General features: G+C 34.4%; 1 protein-coding gene across 2 annotated transcripts in view; it reads right to left on the bottom strand.

Annotated features, from left to right (window-relative positions):
- Window positions 1-20,109, bottom strand: part of nbas (NBAS subunit of NRZ tethering complex) — a 270,219-nt gene that overhangs the window by 243,265 nt on the left and 6,845 nt on the right. For both annotated transcript variants that reach the window (XM_015351022.2, XM_015351032.2), the window contains exons 6-14: window positions 18,682-18,725; window positions 16,094-16,227; window positions 14,335-14,468; window positions 10,680-10,778; window positions 4,963-5,101; window positions 3,949-4,014; window positions 2,696-2,824; window positions 2,351-2,414; window positions 29-222 (exon numbers count right to left, since the gene is read on the bottom strand). In XM_015351022.2, coding sequence (XP_015206508.2) covers window positions 29-222; window positions 2,351-2,414; window positions 2,696-2,824; window positions 3,949-4,014; window positions 4,963-5,101; window positions 10,680-10,778; window positions 14,335-14,468; window positions 16,094-16,227; window positions 18,682-18,725 — 1,003 coding nt within the window. The remainder of the gene's footprint in view (window positions 1-28; window positions 223-2,350; window positions 2,415-2,695; window positions 2,825-3,948; window positions 4,015-4,962; window positions 5,102-10,679; window positions 10,779-14,334; window positions 14,469-16,093; window positions 16,228-18,681; window positions 18,726-20,109) is intronic.

The following is a 20,109-nucleotide window of genomic DNA, read 5'->3' as shown; positions in this document are numbered from 1 at the left end:
AAGCAAGACTTCAGACCAATAGATTTACCTCCAAGCTCAGGAAGCCTCCATCGTGAGCAGCAGTAACGTGGGGTGAAGGTTCAAACCACTCACATGACTTGCCCAAGAGGTTCTTCAGGGTTTTCACAGATGAGACAGTCAAAGAGCCAGAGCACCGTGCAAGAATAACTGCACTATCTGCCCACCAGTTCACATCAATCAGTGGGAAATAGCATTCCTTGCCTAGAAGTAAACAAAATCTTTCTACAGCACTGCTTTACAAGTAGACAAAACATTAAGAGTTTCAAGCATTTTGCTTTGTTAACAAATAAATCATGTCACAAGCACTTGATTCACGGGCCAGGAACTGCTGTAATGTCTGCTGTAAGTAATGAAAGTCATTAGCACACTGATTCCCAAACTGCAAACTTTCCTCACCTGGAGGGACCTAAAGGAGAAGGAGGTGTGAAATAAGTATGTTGTATAACAGAGCAGGAGCCATGAAATAAATCACATCCCCATTTAATTGAACCACCAATACAATTTACCATGTGACTATAGGAGAACATACTGCATACTTAAACTTGCATCACTGTAAACATCCATCCCTGCTAACTATAAATCTACCAATCTGATAATTATTTCATTAAAAGAGTAGTAAGAAACATTCAAAATCATGAAAAATATTAGGCACAACAATAGATTTTGGAAATCCGTTTTCATTCATTTAGAATTGAAAATAGTTTTGTGAGCCTTGGAATCTATAAGACTCGTAAAGGCCATTCTTCCTTTCTGTTACATTTTCAGAATGCAGTTTAAAAGCCCTGCATCACAAATAAATTCATCATAAAATGTAAATGTAAGCTATTCTGCACAACGAGATGCAATCAATGTTGTTCATAATCCTTTTGTGATAGGAATGGTAGCTGCCTGTGATTAACAGAGATTTCAGAACATAGGACACAGCTGATATACAAAACGTTACACGTACAAGCTTGTAATCCACTACACATAGATTGATTATGAGTTCATGTTAAAAAGAATGTAAGACTAACAGTTTTTGTTTTGGTTTTTTTATGCAAAATGAAATGATGAATGAAATCAATATCACTGTTAAGAAAATGTAAATTAATTTTGTTGGAAGTGAGCATAGCATGTTTCGTAGGAATCAAATCATCTGGAAGTTCCTTTTACTTATGTTAATCTAAATCTCACCTATAATGTAGGTAAATTCACAGACGATTTTTTGTGAAAACTTTTAAAAGCGGGCATAAGTTGAAAAAGCAAAGAAAGCATATATTAACATACAAGAAACCTAAATTTATGTCTACAGCTGTCCATGAGTCCATGAGCCAGTGCCTTTCCTTGGCACCCTCTTAGATGGTCCACAGCAGAGGTCATCAAAAAAAGGAAAAATTATTATATATTTAATGAATGTGAACACCTGCATGAAAGTCACTCATCTTTTTTATGCAGTTTGACAACATCAGGTGTCAATGGAAAACTTTCAAATTTGAACTAGTAATGATACAAAATGGCTTGCATGCAATATGTAGTACACTGCACTGCAGGTCTACCGAATGAATATTTTAAATAGGTTTAAATTAAAGGTTACTTTAAATTACTGGATCATTGATTGGTAATTGATACCAAAATATTACAGAATCTATCATACAATATCTTTCTGTAGTAGATTAGCCGTAACATTGATGATAGATATAATTTGTTTAGGTCTAAACTTATAACTACTTGCATCTGTGTCTTTATTATCATTCAACTTTGTATGTTTTTTCATGTATACTGTATATACAGTGTAGGGAATTATTTTTGCTCACATTCATTGTGGTGCCTAGCAATTCATTTGTAGAATGCTGAAATAGTTTTAAAAATTGCAGAATTCTAACAGAATTGCAACAGAGAGAGAATTATATTGTACAAACGAGTGTGTCCACTTCCATTTTATGTTTAATATTTACATGTTGGTCTTACACTTAAAAGGTCAAATTTACAACCTAACAACATAAAAAAACAGTCAAAACTGTCCCAGAAATTAAAAGGACTAAGTTACCCACAAAAGCTGAAAAAAAATAGTCAGCTAGGTTGTGGCATTAAACTGCCCTAACAGCTCTAATCAATATGTTATTTATCCTGACTCAATACTTCATCAACTCTAGACTGTACAGTTTTGATTTTGCACAAATGCCATGCAAAAAAACATTCATTTTGCAGTACACACATTTTTGTTGCTTCCTATTTTTTTTTATCATTTTGCCAAAGAAAACTCTTTACACACCAGTGGGTGCAAGTCAGTTTACACTGTGTATTACAGCTGTAAATCTCTTATTTTCCTCACTGAAAGAAAAGTAAATACCTTTTATTTTCTTTCTTTTCTCAAGTGAATTTTTCCACTCTGGGTTGATCTCATCAAATCCAGGCTGGAGGAGGAAAAAATACAATTGTAAACTTTTTGCTTATGCTCTTCCCAAGGGGCCCAACTACACAGCAGTAACCCTGAGTCAACAAAGATGTATTAATATACAATGTGCTTGTCCAATCAGATTAGGTATGAATCATGGAAATGTTGCAGAAAAACAACCGTCAAAATGATGGTTTATTATTTTTAAACTCATATAACTTATTACTTTTGACTAAGCCACAATGTCAAGATTCAATTCAACATAGAGACAGAATGTTAAGATGACAGAATTATAATTACCTGAGATTCCTGACTCCACTCAGCCCTTTGTTTAAAAGAAGGGATCTCCCAGATAGTTAGCTGCCCTGAGAAATGTATTGCTGCCAAAAGGGTCCCATCAGGTGACAGACTCATCTTAAGAATACCATCCTATAATACATGTTTACAACATAAAAGCAATACATTTGATATAACAGTATTAGTGAACCCTCAGTACATTTTTTATTGTTCTGCAACATTACATCAATACAGATTCTTATAAAATGCTAAGGGTATTTTGTAGTTTACAAAAAACAGCACAGTATACACTTTCGCCACAAAATGACTTCATAATGCTTAATAAGTTGATAAAAAAGTGATATTCATGAATAAAGCACTGATTTACATTGACAAACGGCACTGCAAAATGCAGCTGCTGGAATTTTACTGGAGATTTTTCCAAGCAAATTAACTACTGCTACAGTAAGTAGGCACAGCTGTGTGTACTCTAGGCATTCTGCTTCACAGTGTTTGCAAAACATGTAAAGGAACAAGCTGTGTTAACTTCCATGCTGAAAAATAAAAAGAAGGAAAAAAGCAAAATGATTTGACTGTGGAACCTTCTTCAGGTGCCAAAAGCACATGGAGAAAAGAACGTCAAAACGATGTGCTTTTCTTTTCTTTTGACTTTTCAGTGGACAACTGACCTTGTTCTTTGCAGCTTACACACTGACACAGTTCCTCACTCAAAACCCACAAGCTGAGTATTTCTGTTTTTCAATTCATATAAAATTATCTCTATAGCATGTTTAGGCTGGCTGTAATCTCTCTCATTCAGTTTCCTCTCAAGCTAGTTCCAAATTTCTGAGTAACTGAAGTCAGCCAAGAAAAATATGAAGTTGTGAACAAGACTCAATGCTACTGTATATTCCAATAAAGCGAATAATCCAGAACCAACTACAGAAAAATACTGTTTTATTTTGGTGAGATCTAAAATTACAGCTGACTCACTGTCTTCAAACAGTGTTTTTCAAATGTTACAATGTTGCAATGTGTATGCTGTTTTAGGATGTAGAGGTCATCATCTGCAGCTATGATTTAAAGTTCAGCTGAGGGCAAGACATGGGAGATTTATTTTAATAAAACAAGCAAGTAAATGTGATTATTTCCAAATAAGGATGATTTACAATTATGTTTAAATTAAGAATTAATATTTGTGTATGTCTATTCCCTTAATCAAAGTTGAAAGTTTCTATAATTTATATAAAATGTTTATTTTTACTTTATTACTGTACCTCTTCAATCCTTTGCCTTGAAAAAAATCTCATCTTTATCTTTTTAAAGAATCCTCCTCTCTGTGTCTGCAAAACAAGCAAAACAAAAATTTGAAAATGAATCACATTTTTTCTATTGAAATAGAAATACTCTGGATGCTAATCATAGTGGAAAAGTGGTGTTGAAGATTTATATTTTTAGGATTTACATATTTAAAGATGTATAGAATCACATTTGATGTTTACTGAAATTGACATTATGTAACATTATGACACATTCTGTCAAGCCCTAAATCAGTCTAGATATCTGAGCAGTATATAAAAATAAACACAATCCTCATAATTTAGCAATATTAGTAACAGCATGACAAATCTGTAATCTATGTACAGTATTTAAAACTTTATCAATGGGCTCATGCAATCACAACAAAGAAGGTATATAATCAGTGCAGTGCTTTATTTTATTATCCATTACTAGAATTCAGATTATTATTAGCTTCGCTACTGCTTTTCAAAAACTAAATAAACATAGAATAAACTTTTTGAAGTATTGCATTAAGAATAATCCCAAAGATGTAGTGGCTGGAGATTAAAATGACAGTTTTGAAATAAAGTTAATAAAGAATATAGCGTTTCATAGATGTCATCATTTCAAATGTCAATATAAAAAATGAATCCACATCATATAATTCTGATCTTTCTAGATCTCTAGCTATTCTATGAAAAGGAAGTCATTCAGTTTTATTTTTACTTTATTTGCCAAGATGACCAATGGCCACCTAGTACCTGACAGATGTCTAAAATCACTCAAAACAGCACATAGCTCCATATGTGGAAAGTAGCATTTCACCTTATTTCCACATAACTGTGGGACACCAGCTGTAACCGATTCCCAGATTCTGCAGTAAATTACGTTATTTATCCTGCGTCTTTTATTTTGGCCAAATTCTGAACATGTACCAAAGTGGTAAAGAACCTCCTACCCAGCACAAATCTAAAACATATAAGAGAGATGAATTATTCAACAGTACTTACATAACCCACATCATCCTCATAGCTGGTGACTTGTTTATAATAAGGAGAACCCGACAGAGCTCTCCAGGCTGTGAGACCACATCTAGTTGCTTTAGATGCTTCATTATCAGTGGCTTCACAGCCTCCAACCAGCAGCAACCTGTACAACCACAATTTTCACTTTATTAAGTAGAGAAGAAAAAAAGACACAAAATGGGCATTTGACAGTCTTATCAGCAGGCAGGCACAGTCTAAAGGACTTTAAGGTCTCTTTAAAGCCATTTGCATGGCAAGCTTGTAAGTTAGGCCTTCTACAAAAAGCTCTCATGCATCCTATTGACTGCAAAGCCTAATGTCTTTAGATGAGGACCAGAATCGTGGATTTTCATATTTTAATCACTGACATGCTGTGTGGCCCTGAGGCAAGATCCATTATCAGCTTGTGATTCAGCCAGGCTCAGCACCACATACGGGCAACTTGAAAAAAGAAATTGCACAACAACCTTTCATTACCTGGGGCTTTTCACTTGTAAATAAAAGAAGGCTCTCATAAGTTAAACATTAAGTGCCCTACAAATATAATTAAAAACAAAGTAACTAAGCAGGCAATAAAGTCTACAATGCATGTAAGTAACAGCTTTTTATATGGTATAAATGCACTACAGAAGTGGCAACATCCATTAGAAAAATACTAAATCATTCAGGTTCCAATTATGTAGAGTGTTAGTGCTGTGTGTTTCCTGAGAATCTTACCCATACTGAGTAAGAAGCAAGATGTGTCAAAAGATTATACTATTTTATATTCTATAACCTTCTAAGGAGCAATGAAAAAAATAACATTGAAATAATAAAGGAAAGTGCTTTGGTAGGCAACAGGCCGGATACAAAGGATAGATGATATACAGTGCCGAGCAAAAGTATTTGGACCCCCGCAAAGTTTTCATATTTTGGTGCTTGAAAGCTTGTGGTCATGATACTTTAAAACAGCCATTAATATTTTTCACATACTGTACACAACACACAGTATTTAAACACCCAAAGCAAAAAAAACTAAAAAATTAAGTTAAAAGCTAATTACTATGAGGAAAATGGAAATGTCATGATGGCAAGTATTCTAGCCCTTTTTTGTGATAAATTAATTTGGGTTCACAAAATTTCAGCAAGCCACAAAATTAGTAAGCAATCATAGTGGTTGACATGATCTCAGAATAAATATTCCTATATCTCTAAAGTCCCTCAGTCAGTAGGAATTACAAGCCAATATTCAACCATGAAGACAAAGCAGCTCTCAAAACAACACAGGGATATTTTTTTATAAATGCACAAATCAGGATAAGGGTGTAAAAAACATTTTAAATACAGTTAATATATATTTAAGATGCATAAAAGACAAAACTGGTTTAGGATGCCATCATGAGAACCACAGTGATTTTGAAAAAATGTCCTTGGGTCAACAATATTTCAGTTACTTTACAATAGGGGCTTGTAGGGAAAAAAAGCACATCTAAAACCCCACATGTAGTTTACAATGCACCTACTGAGACGACAAATGTGTGAAAATAGGTTTTGTGGTCAGACAAAATAAAGATTGTGTTTTCTGGTGTAAATGCAAAGTGTTACAGTTGACACAAACCAAGCATAGTGCATCTCTCAGTCTCACCACCCTTACTCTAAGGCATGGTGATAGCAACATATTTTGCATATGTTATGTTATAGTTCAGCTTGTCATTAGTAAGAATTAGGAAGCATGTCAAGTCTGAAGGGAATATAGATGGAGTGAATTACTGGCAAACCTAAGAGGAAAACTTGCTTAAAAGGATGAAAATTTACCTTTAAGCAGGACAATGTTCCAAAAGCACAAAGCTGAAGTTACACCGAAGAGGGCTTAAAAATAAAAATTAAAGTCCTGACATGCATCTTGTTGAGTTTTTGTGAAAAGACTTGAAACCTGCAGTCCATATGCAAACCCCAAGCAACTTAAGAGAGCTTGAGCAAATCTGCCAGGAAAAATGAGCAAGAACTAAGTTGATGTGCAAAGGTGGCAGAGACTTCCTCAAAGTCTTGCTGTAATTTCTGAAAAGGGTCCTTCCACCGAATACTGAGTTCATGGGTCTGAATACCTAAGCTACCAACAGATTACATTTTTTTCTATTAAATTTTGCTGACGTTTACTGTACCTTATCTTACTCTTAGACATTTTCAGTTTCAGCATTTAGAATTTGAATAAAATATTAAGAACATTTCTTGGAATTATTTTGAAATTTCCCAAATGGGACAACACAGAATGTATTAGTCTTGTTTTGTTTTTTTAATTACTGTATAAATATGTAAAACTTTTTTTCTAAGAGTGTAAATTAATAAGACTGTCCAGATATCAGGAGATGTATTTGGCTCTATGAGTTAAGGCAATAATTACAAAAACAAAATAAATAGCAGCTAAGAAAATCACAGAAAGTATAAAGTGCAATTTTTAAAAACCTTTCAACTACTCCTGTTTTTACACAGTGGTAATAAAAATGACGTAATGATAGATAAAATGCAAAACCAACAAAGGAAGCTCTTTATATCTTGCTTTTCTTATTCCTACATACTAAGCAAAGCTGGAAAACTCGGACTGTAAACCCTATATCAAAAATTCTGACAAACTAATAAAATATTGAATACATACTGCCCCCTTGTGGAATTCAGTATTTAATTACGGCTGCTGTACCTGCTGACATTTTCATTACCGGGTGAACACTGGGGAATGTACATATGAAATATCTACTGCTTTTCTATGGTTTTTTTTATATATAGCTAGTGCTCACATTGGAATACACAGTAATGTGTATTATCCATCCTATCATTAGCCTCAGAGACAGAGACATTCATGGCCAAGACACAAACAGCTTGCACAAAATGCTAGAATATATATAGAAAAGATCAGTACAAATCCTTATAATGACAATTTTCAAAAGATAATAATGGTACGAGAAGATGAACACTATTTTGTCTTTTACACATCCACCTTATATTAATACAGCTTTAAACCAGTGCACTGCAGCATAAACTCATCGATGCAGCATAATGGGAAAGGAAAAAAAAACTGCTGGGAAGGATAAGGAGTCTGACTGAGAAAATGATTTGTATGGTGAGCAGAAGAGATTAAATTAAAATTAACTGCATCCTATTCAGTCTAATGTAGTGTGCCATCTGCCACACAATGTTTCAATAAAACTTAGCACACAGATTAATGTAAAAATGCAGGATGTTTTTTCAAACCACCACCACCGGTTACTAAGGTGAATCTAAAATCCACCTCAATGGCAGAACCACAAATCTTATAAATGCCTGAAATACCAGATGTTTAATTTGCACAATACTTTTAACATGCATACTGTTCTAATACAGGCCCTTGCCACATAAGGTCTTTTTACCTTTGCCGACTGCTTTTATTAATCTCAGAATATAATCCTGCAATTTCCTAAAGAATTACAGGGAATCAGTTTCAGCAATGCTTGGGTAGCTTTGTCTAAATGAATTACAATAATCTGAATTATAGATCTTAATCATATAGTGCCTATAGAAAGTCTATAACCCCTTCAACCTTTATCACCTGTTGATGTGTCAGTGCCTCAGAGTTCCATGCATTTAAATGAGGATTTTGTTCCTCTTATCTACATACTATATTCCACACATTTAAGAGAGAATATGTTTTATGGGAAAAATATATATTAAAAATACAAAAGTGAAATATCATAATTGGATAAGCCTCCACTGAGTTAATACTTAGTGGAAGCTTCTTTGGCTCCTTTCAGTTCTAAATCTGTCCAGTTAGGTGTCTGCCAACTTTCCACGCCTAGATTCTTCTATACAAAACTGTTCAGGCCCTGTCAAGTCCTTTGATAGCATTGAATTTTGGGCTCTGGTCCTTCAAGGACATTAACACATTTTTGATTTCCCTATCCAATCGAGTGTAGCTTTGGCCACGTGATTTTTGTTGCTCTCTTGTGGAAATACCAACTTTAGTCTCAGTTTTAGGTTTCTTGCAGAGGGCAGCAGGTTTTTCTTTGCTCCATTCATTTTCCCTTCTACAAATGGAAATATGGTCTAGTCCATGCTAACAAAAAGCATCCCCTTAACATGATGCTGCCACCACTATGCTTCACAATAGGGATGATGTTCTTTGGGCGATATGCTGTGTTTGGTTTGTGCTCTGCATTTAGAACACAATGTTTCATTTTAGTTTTGTCAGACCACAAAACATTTGGCCACGTTTGCAGTATCACGTAAATACTTTTCTTCCCATCCTGCCATACAGGCTAGATATGCAGAGCGCTTAGGATATTTCCCAAGTTGCCTATGGCCACTTGTTAGCATCTCTGATCAGTCTCCTTCATGCTCAATCATAACGTTTGGAGGTATAGGCTGATTTAGGCAGGATCTTGCTGGTGCCGTACACCTTCCACCTTCCAGGGATATTCAACACCCTTGAAATGTTTATACCCATCCACCTGTCCCTCTCCATAACTTTGTCCCAGAGGTCTTTGTAAGCTCCCTGATGCTCTTTGTTGGGTCTTTGCTTTAAAAGGCACTACCCAGCAGAAGGATTCTTCAGGGACTGTTGAATTTCTGCGGAAAGTCAATGATTCACTACATTTGAAAACAGGTGCAGACCAATTAACTTGGCGTGTGATTCTGAATAATGGATTTCATTTGAGCTAATTTAGGATTGCTATGACAAGAAGGATGGACACTTATCCATCCAAGTTATTTCAGTTTTCATTTTTAATTTTCTAAAAAATTGAGTCATATTCAGCTTTTCCTCCTAGTTTTTCTTTTTTAATTGAAACTTATCATACCATAGACATCTTCAATTTGAGAATTCAGTTTTTTTAACATTTTTATTTGACAAAATTGACATTATAGGAATGAGTAAGAAGGGTGGATCCTGAATTCTTCTTCAGGACACAATATACTCATATATAGTAGATTCATTGTTGTGGCTCAATGTTGTGGCTGAAAAGAGACTTTGAAACACAGGGAGGGTCACATAGTCATTCATCAGTGGCTGACTATGGGATTAATCAACTGTGAATTCTAGAAGGTGTGGGTTGGGTTTAGCACCCATCCTCACTGGCAGAGCACTATTGAGACCGGGGGGCATCCTTGGCGTGCCACGCACCAGCAAACCCAATGACCTGCTAAGCACATGGAAGCTTGCATTGCTGTCACAGCTGCACTACTTCTCATAACAATGCTAATTCTCCCAGAGGAACTTCGTTATCTGGAATGTGAAAAATGACAGATGGCTCTCAGAGATGCACCTTTTTGATGATACCATTCCTTACCCATATCGTCCATAGAGGCACAAGGACTGATTATCAATAACCACATCAAATTTTGGTGGTAATAAAAAAACATAACAATTCCATTAAAAATTATGTTAGGGGAGGACATACACAAGAAATATTTAAAAGAAAAATAATAACTAGGAAGGATAATCTGAATCACAAAGAAAATAACATGCAAGGACAATACTCTTTCAGTGAATGATGGATGTCATGCTGATATTTACTTAATGCTTATTTGTTTTGGTTGCTCACACCTCAGTCAAGGGAAAGGAATACATAGGCACATCATTAAAAAAAATGAAGACTATGTACATCTGTCATACCTTGCCAAAGCCTGTAGATTAAGGCAGAAATATTTCCTCTCCTTCAGCATTGAAAGGTGTTATCTTACAAATGTTTATTTACCTGTGGCCATGGTGGTATATTGCTGTTGTAATTCCATGAGAATAATGCGTTCCAAAGCTGAAACTATGGTTTTCTTGGTAGCTCTGGTTGGTCCCCACACTGTCAAAAATAATAAGAATACATAATATTAGTAGTAACTGAGTATAAAAGTGTGTGATAATTATTAAATCAAACATATTGGGGTTAAATAAAAAAACAACAATTATGACACTATGGCAATTATGATTAATCATGTGGTGTGGCACTGCCACTGTGAGCTATTACATGGGCTATAAAGGCCAAGAGAGAATAATCAGTATTTTATGAGTAAGAAAGTTGGATCTTAATGAGTAAGCAGAATGATGAGGCAAAGTTTGACAAAAGCTATACACCAGTAATAGCCTTTATTGATGTTGTACCAAAACGTCATCAAATGAATTGTACTTAATTAAAATGCACAGAAATTATTAGTATGTGGAACAGAGAAGTTTCAGATGATCTGGAAATGTTTTCAGATCCTAAAATGTTGGAAGGGAACGTAAATTAGGATTAATTTAGGAATTTATGTTTCTAGATTCAAATTGACTAAATGTATTATGCTTTTTAGGAAATGGTTTATGTGTTATAGGATGAGTCCCTGCTTAGTATCAACACATCATTAAGAGATAATACATTAAAAGTTGTTTCAATATATGTGGTCAAATAAAGATAAAATAGGTTGAAGGCAACAGTTCTATTTCCTTAATTTCGTAGCAGGAACATACAAGCAAAAGGTTATTTCTGAAACTAAGGACAGAGAACAGAAAACAGATTAAAAAACTATACAGCTGAATTTTGAAAAAAAGTTTAATTGATATCTCAATAAGTCAATTTAATTAGGAGCTTAAAAAAGCCATGAATGAGGCTTGCTATACCAAGAGTATCCAGTTCCAGTCCCAGAGAGCCATAGTCCTACCTATTTTTAAGCAGCTTTAAATGTTCAATGAGAAGAGATCTAGAAAGCATTTCAGCTTCTCCTAATTAAACCAACAAAATTTAAAATTTAAAAAACACTAGCTCTCCAGGGCAAAGCCTTGACACTGCTAAGTCATATAAAGTGCAAAGACAAATGATTTAGATTAAGAGGAACACAAACTTGCAGTTTTTAGATTGCTCGATCCATTTGAGAATATTTACAGAGAACTGACAAAGAACCACTTACACAAGTCCTCTTATCTGCTCTCTTAAGGAAATTATGTTGAGATTTCTATTAATTCTATGAATGCCCGTGTCCTGTGTACTGCATTTTAGAATTAAATTTAAAAAAGTATTCAGTCTTTCAAGTTTATATTTAGATAAAAACCACACAGGGACTATACAGAGTATCTAACTTTGCTGCTAAGTGTGTTAATTCATAGTTAAATTGTCTGTTTTAAAACATTTGTACAGTATGTACCAGATAAACATCTTCAGTACTGTCTCCTCAGCCTCTACAAATACGAATTATTTGACCTTAAAATTATACACACCCACTAATGGGGACTGATACTTGCACTTTCAAGTACTGGGCATACAGTACATACTGTGTGTTATAGAAAATCTCTGGAGACAATTACTCGGGACAACATGGTCCACCAGTGCTGTGTTATTTGTGTGAAAAAAAACAACAACAAAAAAACAGCTTTAGTATTCAAAAACAAATTTAAATTCTATGAAAAAAAACTTTGTACAGTATATAACAAAACCAATCTATTGATATGCAGAATTCACTTTAAAAGCAAAGATTGCCACAGAAGGTCTTAAACACGTTATATTTACAGATGTTACAGTAAGGATGCAAAACCAAGGATTTTGAAAAATCACTTAACATACACGAATCCCTGCTTGATATTCTTAGACAAATGTACAAAATGTACTCTGATTAAATGATCAAGGTGTCTGCATCCCACAGTAACAAAATCTGACACAGAATATGTTTGTCGTCACTAGATAAATTAAATACAGCCTATTTACAGAAATGTTAAATGGGTTTTAGTTGGTTTTAGTTCTAAATGGAATTTCAGGCAGTCATCAATTTATGTAGGGGTTACATTCCTGAACTTGCTACAACCCAAATTCTATGCAAGTTGGATTTTTGTAGGTACTGTATAGGATTTTTTAGGCATAATGAACCTAACATTTACGATAAAACTTAGGCATCGGAGACATGATTCAAAGTGTTTATACTTTTATTTTCTTACCCCTTTATGCGATATAGGGTCATTGGGGATGATCCTATCCCATCAAGCAATAGGTGCTAAATGGGGTACACCCTTGACAGAACGCCACTCCATTGCAGGGCACATACAGACACAAAAATCCACACACACCAGGGCCAATTTTTCTGAAGAGCCAATTAACTTACTGTACCAGAACATACAAATTTCATGCAGACAGAATCCCAGGAATTTAAACCCAAGGCCCCAGCACTGCGAGGTAATAATGCAGTGACACCATGCCTGTTCATCAGTTATTACAAACTACACTTTAGAAAAGAACAAAAATTAAATCTGTTACGTAAAGGAAACTTAGACTAAAAGATATTTAGGTGGCCAGGTTAACATTATACCTAAGCTGGGTATGGGGAACTAGAATTCTCAGCTCAATCTTGCAAGTTTTACACTTACCTTAAATTGGCTTTTAAGTCTTGAAAAAACAAATATGAATGAAAAACATTTTACTTTATTAATTTGGGATAAGATGTCTCTGATGGAAAACATTTCCATATTCATATTTTATTAACTTTATTCTGTGGTTGTAAAATTGCTAGTTATTAAAAGGTTCCTAAGGTTTGTTACCAACCTAAAAGTTAATAGAAAATGAAAAATAGAGCAGGAATACTGTCTATATTTTTGCTTTGCTTTTTTAAGAACATTATTTTAGCTAGCACATTCCTAGGTTATGGTCAGAAGGATCATTTTCCAATCCAAGCTCCAAAATACCTGCAAATATCAAGTAGATAATTTGCTTAACTGCACCAATATAGCCCTTTTCCTAGTTCTTAGACATTTCAATTCAGAATTTTAAGAACCTTCATTGGACAGCAGCCCTCTAGACCAACTGCTGGCCATCAGCTCCATAAACAAGCAAAAACAAAACAATATGTAAATATTAACAGAATTTACAAACATTCACAGCATAACTAATAATGACTGCAGCAAAACCAAAGAGGCAAAATAATTCAGTTTACCACTGGATAATCTATACATCCACTTCAAATAACTTCAAATAACATCCACATCCAAAACAAGGTCACAGTAAGCCTAATGCTGTAAACAATGGACACCTGACAGGATATACCCTGGATGAGACGCCACTCTAAAGGCACAGCAATGCATATGAGCTCACTCTCATAGGAGGGACAAGTTTTGTTAATTAAATGTGAAAATAAGCCTTTTGAAAATCCAAGCTTCAACAAAGAGAACACTTCAATTTCACATAAAAGGCTCCTCGGTCTGTAACTGAATCCAGCAGTGCCATGTCACTATGCCAGTCCTAATCCATTTCATTCAAAATATATGCTAAATTTAGAATTCCTATTCAACTAGTCATGACATTCATGCCACTACTTCTTTTTCTGAAACAAAAGCTTCTATATTAAGATTTATTGCAGAAATCTTTCTTTAAGTGTTTGTGCTTTGTTTTTCTTTTCATTTACCTGACAAGGTAACTCTTAAGATGTCCTCGATAATTAACAACAAGTAGCTCTGCTGACCACTGGGCGCTGGCTGTGCACTCCAAAAAAATTAGGCCTGCCACAGCATAGCTCAAGTCACCTGAAGAACTGGTAGCCTGTGGGGAAAAAGAAAAATCAACATGCTGAAGGGTAAGCAAATTTAAGTTACACAATGTTGTGCATTGACTGAGGTTTTATGAGATGGATTAATGTTCTAAGGAAACTCAGGGATGACGACTCCCTGTGATTGTGAAGGCATCTTCTAAATATACTGTCTTCCATGCATGGGTGAGGAATCACAACATAAGTTCTCTCACACGAAAAGAGTGAGGATGGGATTTCCAGGAGTATAGACAGAAAACCCTAGAAAGGCTGCTAGAGAAATGTACATTTAGAATGAAATTTGTTTTTGTATAGAGATTTCTGTTTCTCCTTTTGTGGATTGTTTTTAAATCATTTACTCTTACAGAGTGATCCTTGCATTCAGTTTGGTATTAAAAGGTAGGATTGGAAGAAAGAACCCTTCAACAGAGGCAAATGAGCAGGTTTTGTATGTGAATGCAACTTTAGAACTTACATAACCAAAGTGAAATATTTGTTTAAAATGCAACCAAAAAAGTAATTTAATCTCAGATCATCTTCATGGAATACTTCAGGTTAGGTTCTAGTACTGTAAATCCATGAGAATATCAGGAACTTTTTTTATAAGAGTAAATATGGAAATGTAAGTATTATATTAACAGTTAATAAATTTGTTGTAATGTAAGTTATTAATATTTACGTTGTATTCATATACAGTGCTATATATACAGTATATATTCATATCCCAGTTGAAAAAAAAACAACAATTTATACATTTTGATAATGTACTATAAGATTAGCAGCATATGCTAAATAGCTAGATTTGCTACTATAATCTTAGTAGAATTGCACACAGATTATTTTTTCATTGTATCTCTAATTTCAGCTAAACTTGGAGTTTTTCCTAAATGTCCTGGTATATATTCCATCCAATCTAGAATTCAAAGCCTCCAGGAACCACAGATGCAAATTACCCCTAAAAACTAACATACCCTTCACCATATTTCTATGTAGGTTTTCTACAGGAATATCAACTGTTTTGTATCCAGCATAAGGCTGATGCCTTATGCCTTGTCTACAGATTTCAAATGCTGCTATATTACATTATAGGACATAGTTCCAATTATCATTCAGATGTAATCTGGTAAACTTGAGTCACCTCTTTTAGTGGTTTCTCCCTTTACACAAACTTTTTGTTGTTCATCTACACTTACACATATTTGTTACTAATCTTATAACAGTTAATATACTATGGATTCATTATCTATTATGAGTTAATGTTGCTTACCAAACATTTACAGTATAAAGAACCTATATAAACCATTATAAACCACTATAAAGAAATCCACAGAAAAATGAGAGCAAACACTAGTTAACAAAATAAATTAGTATACAGAAATACAAGTACCACAGAAACTCTGATTTGTTAGAAGAAATTCTTGTACTGACAGGAATATTAACAGAGGCACAAATAAAAAGACCATCTGCCTCAGACTGCCAGCATTCAGTGGTTATAAATTTTAATGAGAAGCCTCTGTACAGTTTAATCTGCTTCAGGCTGATGTTTTCAGTCTCATTTTCATGCATTAATCCTGATACAAAATAGGTACCCAGACTATTCCTACAGTATATAATCTGTTTTAATCCATAAAATTATTACCGGAGGAATAATGAAAAGTTCACTCCCCATCAGGTCAAACACCCTCACTGTCCCTGTGCTTTCAGCATATGCAAGAAGTGTGCAGTCATGACTCCAGGCAACTCTCCTCCACTGAGGATTCGGATCTTTAGAAACTGTGGGAACAATAAAAAAAAAGTTTAATATTTCAAACAAACTGCCATCTGAAAATCTTAAATGGTGCCCAATTAAAATGTGAAAGAAGTGATTTTTATGTTGTCTCTATTTTGTCAAAATGTATCAATGTCTTGTTTTCAAAATTCAGCCCATGGACAAACGTTTTCTTGGGATTTGCATATTATTTTTTTTCTACCATCACAATTGTATAAAACAGTAGTGCCCCCTTCAGTTGTTTTAGCAAAAAATGTTTCAATCCAAACTGGAAATCTTCTCATGTAAAGTAAAAAATTGATACAATCATAGCTATCGTTAAGTCATTCTGTGGTAAAACTGGGAAAATAATCAAGATGTGCAATGTGCATAAACAAAAAAAGTTTTGAAAATCACAGCAAACCTGTTTTGAGGAAAGCACAAAATAATATAAAAGGATTTTTTCCCAACCAAATAAAAGTAAAATGTATTGTCAAATTCTGCAGTTCCCATGACAACATACAACTTGGGCTGTAGGGCTGCAACCAGAAAAGAATAAAAGTGAAACATGAAATGCAACTGAGACTATCTATTCAAGACATGTAGAATTCCAAGACTATATATCTCAAAAAATTGAATTAATTTATGATAATTCTCTCTTAATGATTTGCACTAGAAATGAATGACAGTTTGAGTCAAATAAAAAAGCCACCAACTTGGATAATGATCTGGCTAACATTATTACTCTTTTAAATTCAGCTGTAGCAAATTCATCAAAATCAATGACAAAGTACAGTATTCTTAGATAAATATGAAATACTGGAGTGGATTTTGAATTTCAAACTTTCATTAATCTCTCAGTTTCTTTCTCATTTTTCATTATGACAAGCTGGAGTAATGAAATTAAAGTGACCTCTGCAGTTTACTTCCATCCTGTAATTTGCCTCTCATTTAATTTTACTTCAGCACCATACTGTATCCAAGTATCAAAGCTAAACATTAACACAGGGCAAAGGGATGAAGATAAACCACATCAGTCACACAGCCCTTAACAAATCAGAAAGGTCCAAGTTAACAATGAGTGATACAATATGAATTCCACATTCACAGATGTGCTACAGTATGTATCCAATCAGGTGAATGAATTAATGGGAAAACAAAAAAAGGAAAAGGTGATATGCTTTCAACGGGTGCAAGGCAGGATACACACCAGACAGGTCATCAGTCCATCACAGATCAGACACACACACTCAAACCTAGGGCCATTTTCCCAAGCCAATTAACCTACCAGAATGTTTTTTAATAGTGGGATGAAACTGGAACCCCCATAGGAAACCAGTACAAACATGGGGAGAACATACATCTTAATGCAGACAGCACCACAGGTCCAGAATTCAACCCAGAGCCCTAGAGCTGCAAGGCAGCAATGCTAACCCCTGGTACCACCAAATCAACCACACACGTACAGTATCAATCCTACAAAATACTTTTTTACCACTTAACATAAGATAAGTGGACCTTTGTAGTTTTGATTTCAGGGGAAGAGCATGCTGAATGATGAGTTTTCCATCCCATGATTCATTCCATCCTCATTCTATCATTCCCATAAACACTGACCCTTTTAAATCCAACTCTATAGTCTATAAAATAGAACACATATCCACTGAAAGAAAATAAGGGGGTGGATGGCTTCATAATCACTACAGGGTGCAGGGTCTAAAATTCTATATGTTCTAAAATGTATCAAACGAATAAATCATTAAACAAGACTCAAAATGTTACGATACCAAAAACATACAAATGTGGAAAATATGTTTCGGAGGTAATCTGGAATGAAAGAAGTGAAAAAATAAATCGCTATTATTGTGTCAAATCACTGTGGCAATTAATTTGGCCGCATGCTTAACTGTGAGCACAGTAGTTCATTAATTACTATAACAGAGTTCTGCATCCTGCATGGGCTCTGATTAACTTCCAATCATTTTGCAGCTGGTTTCTAATTAATTATCTGTCAGCAGAGACAACCAGGAAACTTTGCATGAAATGCCATCTCAGTGCTGCATTAACTCAACCAGCATATTTTTGCGCTGCAGGAACAAGATTCACACTGCAGGTTTACACAGCATCAGCAAAGCATTTTATTTTCTTCTGATGTATGCATAACTTTTCGACATCTGAGAACTCGTTATATCTAAATAAATTAACCAGTAATCTTGCTCTTAAGAAGGAAAGGACGTTTTTCAAGAAATATTCAATGACAACATTAAATTAATTAGAAATAGCAGTTTTAACCTCATTACCTAATCTAAAACCAGTAATTTCTCATGATTTTTTTTAGACATTCTCCGCAAATAAATTGTCAGACTAATTAATTTACAGTGGAACAGGTAGCCCATTTTTTCATCTGGAAAAAAGAACCTTTATATTAAGTTCCAAAGGAAAAAGGCAACATTAAAATAATAATTTAACTGAAACATTACCTTGACATTTTCCAATGACTGAACCAAAATCATCTCTTGCAGATCTAAATGTTTAACAAGATAAAGTATTAGATGAGCAGAAAAGAGCAGTGGTCACAATTATTTTGCCAACAAATAATGCAGTCAATACCGTCTAAACCAGTAGATTTTCTGTCTAAATGCAGATTTTTTACATTAAAAATCTACATTTTTACCATTCAGTACACCTCTTGTTGGGTTTAATATGCTTTGTTTCTCTTTATACTATTATTTAGAAACCATACTTTAACAAGGTATTGTTTTAGTTACTACTTCTTAAAATGAAACAGACCATTACATTAAATAAGACAACTCTCAACCAAAGTATTTATTCAATGATATTTCATTTAATGTAAATTTAATGTTTGACTGGATGTTTTGAAATTAATTGTAAATTAAATGCAGAGATATAGCCATCAGTGGCAACATATTGTCATATATGAATTATACATACAACAAAAACATGAATTCCACATCCAGGTTTCATATGATAAGATAAGATTTTATTGTCCCGAGGGAATTTTTATATGGACACCCAGCACTCCTGTACATTTAAATACAATGCAAAAAAAAGAATAAAAACATTGCAAATTATACTATCACAAAAAATAAGAAAAACATTGCACATCATTCTATTGCACATGTACAGTATAACATAACAACATGTAACATTTATAACACATCACAAAACATATTGCACTCAAGTGGGTTGTAAGAGTCAAAATTGTGTTTATCCTTGACATTTGCGCTGACAGCTTTAATGGATAGTGGAACAAAGGAATGTTTGTATCTGCTTGACTTACATTTGGGAACCTTTAAATGTTTGCCAGAAGGAAGAAGTTGATATTCAAAGTTGAGGATGTGGAAAGGATCTGATATAATTTTTCCTGCCTGTTTGATTATTGATTTTTTTTAAAGATTGTCTGCAGGGAGAGGTGCTATTTCACACCCATGACCTTAAAAGCTGTCTGGATGAGGCGAGTAACTTGCGATTTAAACTGAACTGATAGATTACCAAACCACACTGAAATACCATATCTGATAATGCTCTCGATTACAGCACGGTAAAAGAGCAGCATCACTTCCTGTCGAACCCCAAACACTCTTAGTCTTCGCAGGAAATACAGGCGCTGCTGAACTTTGGAGAAAACACTCCATGTTGAAAATTTGCCATTACACTCAAATGTAGTATGTGCAAATTAATAGCAAAACAAATTTCACCCAAGCACCAAATCGGAACTCAAATAACAAAAGGCAACATTTTCCAATATTCTATGTTTACTAATATTATTAATGTGGTGGTCACAGGTAACGAGGGTAATATATGGGACACAAAGAAGGAGCTAGGAGGTTTATAGTACTACTCATACTTGTAATAGGATTATTACATGTGATAATATTTAGGACTGC

The sequence above is a fragment of the Lepisosteus oculatus genome, chromosome 2, assembly GCF_040954835.1.
Source record: "Lepisosteus oculatus isolate fLepOcu1 chromosome 2, fLepOcu1.hap2, whole genome shotgun sequence".
NCBI lineage: Eukaryota > Metazoa > Chordata > Actinopteri > Semionotiformes > Lepisosteidae > Lepisosteus > Lepisosteus oculatus.
The sequence above is the reverse complement of the archived record's forward strand: the minus strand, read 5'-3'. Positions and strand labels throughout refer to the sequence as shown.